The 6000-nt window shown below is 41.1% G+C and overlaps 1 protein-coding gene across 3 annotated transcripts in view; it reads right to left on the bottom strand.

Moving 5' to 3' along the window:
• The window catches only part of LOC141073477 (probable ATP-dependent RNA helicase ddx6), a 55052-nt gene that overhangs the window by 10027 nt on the left and 39025 nt on the right, over positions 1–6000 (bottom strand). For all 3 annotated transcript variants that reach the window (XM_073560712.1, XM_073560710.1, XM_073560711.1), the window contains exons 8-9: positions 1950–2072; positions 1626–1754 (exon numbers count right to left, since the gene is read on the bottom strand). In XM_073560712.1, coding sequence (XP_073416813.1) covers positions 1626–1754; positions 1950–2072 — 252 coding nt within the window. The remainder of the gene's footprint in view (positions 1–1625; positions 1755–1949; positions 2073–6000) is intronic.

Below are 6000 nucleotides of genomic sequence, written 5' to 3'. Positions count from 1 at the left end.
AGCCAAACAAAAAACAAGCATGGGATTGCACTTTTTTTGCTATTTCACCACACTTGGAATTTTTTTCCCATTTTTGAGTACACGATATGGTAAAACCAATGGTGTTGTTCAAAAGTACAACTTGTCCCCACAAAAAATAAGCCCTCACATGGCCAAAATGACGGAAAAATAAAAAAAAGTTATGGCTCTGGAAAAAGGGGAGCAAATATAGAAAACTCGAAAAAAAAAAAGCTGTGGTCATTGAGGGGTTAATCATTCGCTTTCAGTGGATAAAGCCTGCACTTGTCATGGCTCACTGGCAATATTACTATATGGTTATGATGACTATCCGGTAAATGTGCTGTGCCCTTTGTATCCATTAGGGCTGTGGAGTTGGTAATCCAAATCTCGGACTCCCAACATTTCCCTGAGACAGCGTCCACAGCACTGGTCACTACTGATCATGTACATAAAGTGCAGCACAGATTCATCTCCACTAAAAGCCCCGAGCCTCAGATCAGGAACAGACATTTATAGGACATTTGATAACTTTCCCGAATTATGAAAACATTTTACAGCACATCTTGCATTGTACTACTGTACCCAATTATATATTTTGGGACTCAGCATTTTATACAGACTCCGGCCCCACAGCCCTGGTGTCACACTGGAAGTCACAGACTGTTCCAGGGTCCACACTGTACAAGGTGCCAGCAGTTTGTTGTGTGGCTCCATTTAACCCTATCCACGCCTTCCAGGGGAAGGTATGATTACCAAAAACCTGTAATACTGGAATTTCAATTCTTTAGGCCATTCACCAACGTTAAGAAGCAGGTGTCGGCTGTCTAACACCTACCTGGGATAGAGCGGGCTCAGCAATGCACATCCACACCGGACAGATGTAAATATATGACTGAGGGGAGGGGGGTGAAATAACTTAAGCAGGACACCCCAAGTTATGGTTTATATACCCTATGGCTGTCCACGCCAACTTTCTTCAGAATGTGTGCACACCAAGCAGACCCACGACGCTGGGATCCTTTAACTTTTTGTTCAAAAGTCATTTTGAAGGGAAACCGAAGTTTCACCCGCAAAATTAAATGGGTTGACCATATTCTAGATATCCTCTGCTTAGCCACCATAGCGCCCTAAATAAATTACTTACTGCAGCGACACCATTCCTGTGATGTCAGTGCTGCTATCCTCGACAAGTCGCTAAAGCAGTTATACGACAATGTGACACCAAGAACAGCAGCTGTGAGCAGGTTCATTGTATGTGAACACAAGCTTTTAAAAGATGTCCCAACAGACAGCCCAAGGCTAACCGCTCCTCACAGCCATCCTTCACACCCATGATACCACAAGAAAAGCAGAAACTTTGCCATAGAAGCACAACTTTCACTAGTTAGATACAAAGTGTGGTGTGACCACATTGCACAAATCCTTACACAGCAGTTCTGCATGATTTATGCTGGCGTCTAAAGCATAGCAAACAGGAAACAAAATAAGCTACAACATGCAGATACTGTACTTTCCATTATGTTATAAGTATGCACATTTCACACCTCCAGAATATTCTGAAAATTTACATGAATCTTAAGGCAAGAAAGGAATCACAATGGTTGACAAAGCACATGGATACTTACTCTTGAAAAAAGTGTATTCAAACAGTGAACCTTTTGCCTCTCTGTCACATAGGCATAGTACTGCGTTACCCCCTTCAGTGTAAGCTCCTCCATCAGGTTAATTTCATAGGGTTTTTGCAAATGAGAGGACTGTAATAAGAAAATGCCAAAGTCAAAATGCAGCTGCACAGACACAAGCTGTATATATTAAATTGCAGTCTTGTGATCCAATATGAAGATTTTCTGTAACCTGGTGGACTTACATAATATCTCACTACAGAGCAGCACCACCAAGAAATTTCATTTCAAAATTTAATTTTTCCTGCAAAGATGAACAAAACCTACCATAAATTTCTGGACACTGAGGGGAAAGGTGGCTGAATAAAGAAGAATCTGCCTGTTTTTAGGTAGCGTCATAATTATATCTTCCATTATCTGTACAAAATCTTGAGAAAGCAGTTTATCCGCCTATGAGGGGAAAAAACAAAAACTTGGTTTGAAGAACAGAAAAGCAGGACATGTGTATAACAATGAGTGGTGTTACACTACATGATAAAACAGATTTACACAATCTATACCTACTACAAAATAGATACACAGACTTTTCAACCAACATGGTGGCCTACAGGGTAAAATAGGAGCATCTGCTGACCCCATGGAGAGCACATTAAGGGTATGTGCACACGCTGCGGATCCGCAGCGGATTTGGCCCTGGGGATCCGCAAGTAATGTACAGTACCATGTTAGCCAATGGGATTGCAAAACCGCAGTGCCCATGGTGCGGGTTTTTCCATGCGAATTTGCTGCGGTTTTAAATCCGCAGCATGTCAATTCTTTCTGCGGATTCCGCAGCGGTTTGCCACCTGTTCCATTGTCCAGGTGTCAAACCGCAGGGGAAAACCGATGGCAAATCGGCAGGTCACTTTACCTGCAAATCCACAGGTGAATCGGTGAATCCGCACTGTGTGCACTCACCCTAACGCTACACCACATTAGTAATCTATGTCATTACATTTATAAATATGTCCGGCATGATCTGAGTGATGAAGCATAACCCATGAACAACTAAAACTTCTCTCTAGGCCTGATGGAAATCTGCAGCCATACTAGACCACCTCCGGCTACTGGTCATGTGCTGGAAAAGGAGTACAGCAGAACCACCATGCATGTGTGGCAAGACACACAGCACTCAGTTTTTATACAGTACGATATCACTCACACAATCAAATATAATTCTATAATAGCATATCCTATAAAAACTTTGAAATCTGTGAATACTGTATGTGATACAGTGGGGAAAATAAGTGATACTCTGCAGATTTTACAAATTTTCCCACCTACAAAGAATGGAGAGGTCTAATTTATCGTGCACTCCACCTGAGAGAGACTGAAAAAAAATCCAGAAAATCACATTGTATGATTTTTAAACTAAATTGCATTTTATTGCATGAAATAAGTATTTGATCACCTACCAAAAAGTATTCTGTCTCTCACAGACCTGTTAATTTTTCTATAAGAAGCCCTCCTACTCTACAGTCATTACCAGTAGTAATCAGGGCTGTGGAGTCAGAGTTCATTTTGGTGGAGTTGGAATAAAATGGTCCGACTCCTAAAATATATAATAAATTGGGTACACTAGTTCAATGCAGAATGTGCTGAATATTTTTTCATAGGAATTCGGGAAAGTTATGAAATGTCCTATAAATGGCTACATTCACACACAGCGTTTTTGCTGCGTTTTTTGAGGATACGTTTTTCAGCTGTAAAAGCAGATCAGCTTTTTAAAAAACCGCATCACCTGAAAGGTTTTTGAGCTCATAGATAACGTTTTCAATAGCAAAAGCAGATTAGAAATCTGCTCTATATATTCATTTATCCATATCTGTCTATCCATATCTTATCTGTACCAAAAAGAATGAAAGCCGGGTAGCACACAGACTAACACTTTTTTTTAGCACCAGTCAGGTACACCTCATAGCTGCCCAAAAGGACGCCCAGGACAAGCATTGCTCGTCTTCAGTAACACATCAACATCAATGGATAGTTGGAATAAATAGACTGCATTCATCACATCTTAAGGTGCAGGCTTTATTTTCAAGTGTAGGGGTGTGCAGTATGAGGTTCTGCAGCAGCTGAGGTGTGCAGTATGAGATTCTGCGGAACAGTATGAGGTTCTGCCCCCCCTATTTTTGATCCTGGCTAAAACAGTTTCTTATAGATATGGCGAACCCTCAGGTAACCCTAAATGAAGGTCAATGGACACAGGTGGCTGAATTGAAGGAATTGCTTAATCACCTATTTACCAAGACTAAAAAATTACAAGCTGAGGATTTAACTCCTGGCATTTTCATAAGGGAGTGGAAGAACTTGCTCTTTTGCCTGTCCCAAAGAGGAGGTTTAATCGCAGATGGCATTTCTGCTTCAATGAAACGGAGAGAGACACAGCTATTGGAAAATAAAAATTTTCTGGCAGCTGTTTATGTGGACCCAAGTCATCGTATATTGCTTGATGATCAACAGCTTATTAAAGGAAAAGAAGCTCTGACTGAGGTAGCAGTTAGGATGAGTGGCCTACAGGAGGACTGCCAGGCGCAAGAGGACTTGGGTACTGAGTGCTACTGCTGCCATATCTTCATCCTCATCAGATGAGGAGTTTGACTTTGACAAGTATTTGGATGATATGGAGCAGGCAAAGCATTGTTGCAAGGAAAAAGATTTCACTCCGTCTCCTATAGCAAGCAGATTGACCATATTTCAGCAAAATGTTTCACTTGCTCTCAAAGAAAAATTCAACTGTTCATCAAAACTGACTGTGCTTGAGGCAATTCTTTTATACTTGGAAATTGTTAGAGATGTTGCCCATGTGGTTACAGCTTTGCCTCCAATCCAAGTTAGTGTACAGAGGTTGTTCTCTGACCTTAAAATTATTAGGTCATCTATGAAGGCAGATCTGATGGAGGCAATTCTATTTGTTAGAACAAATTCATAGACTGCACAAATGTTATTTAGTATGTTTTTGTTGAAAACTTTTTTTGACACTTACATAGTTTATTACATAGATAGATATATATATTTTCGATATTACATAGTGTATTACATATTTACTATTAATTACAGTTTGTGTTCTAAAGTTGTATTCCAATAAATTATTATGTTCTAAATGTCTTGATTATTGTATCATAAAAATGATTAAATGTCTGATGTTCACATTGTACTACAATAAATTTTTCACTTAAATATAAGCAATATATGTTGGAGTCGTGGAGTCGGTGGAAGGGAAATTGAGGAGTCGGAGAAGCTGGTTTGGCTTACCGACTCCACAGCCCTGGTAGTAATTGCACCCGTTTGATATAAGTACCTGTATAAAAGACACCTGTCCACACACAATGGCACTCCAACATCGCCACCATGGCCAAAACCAAAGAGCTGTCCAAGGACACCAGGGACATAATAGTAGACCCGCACAAGGCTGGGATGGGCTACAGGCAAGCAGCTTGATGAGAAGGTGACAGTTGGCACAACAATTAGAAAATGGAAGAAAAACACAAAAACTCAATCTTCCTCAGTCTGGGCCTCCATGCAAGATCTTGAATCGTGGGGTAAAGAGGATTCTGAGAAAGGTCAGAAATCAGCCCAGAACTACATAGAGGACCTGGTCAATGACATGAAGAGACCTGGGACCACAGTCTCAAACACTACCGTTAGTAACACACTACACCATCACGGATTAACAGCCTGCAGGGCACGCAAGGTTTCTCAGCTCACACCAGCACATGTCCAGGTTTGTTTGAAGTTCACCAATGACCATCTGGATGATCCAGAGGAGGTATGGGTGAAAGTCATATGGTCAGAGGAGTTCAAAATAGAACTTTTTGGTATCAACCCCACTAGCCGTGTTTGGAGGAAGAAGGTGGTCCTGGTACAACACCTAGAACACCATCCAAACCGGGAAACATGACATTGGCCGTACTTTTCTTCAAAGGGGACAGGACGACTTCACTGTATTGAAGGGATGGTGTATGGGCTCATGCATCATGAGATTTAGGCTGTGTGCCCACGTAAGTGTTTTTTTTGCGTTTAAGCATTTTTACCGGCAAAAACGCTTAAAAATCGCTTAAAAGAAGCCTCCCATTCATTAATACATTTTGCACTTTGTGCATATTGATGCGGTTTTTCCGCAAAAAAAACACATCGCGGTAAAAAACGAAGCATGCGCATTAATTTTGCGGAAAAGTCCGCGTTTTTAGCTATTTTCTATGAGACTGGGGACGCGCGGAAAAACGCATAAAAACGAGCATTTTTGCGCAAGAACGCACGAAAAAATGCGCGTTTACATGCAGAATTTTTCTGCATACGTGGGCACATAGCCTTAGACCCGCAACCTCCTTCCCCCAGT

This window comes from Dendrobates tinctorius, unplaced genomic scaffold (genome assembly GCF_039654945.1).
Source record: "Dendrobates tinctorius isolate UK_male_01 unplaced genomic scaffold, ASM3965494v1 ptg000303l, whole genome shotgun sequence".
NCBI classification, from domain to species: domain Eukaryota; kingdom Metazoa; phylum Chordata; class Amphibia; order Anura; family Dendrobatidae; genus Dendrobates; species Dendrobates tinctorius.
This window is presented reverse-complemented; position numbering and strand designations above follow the sequence as displayed.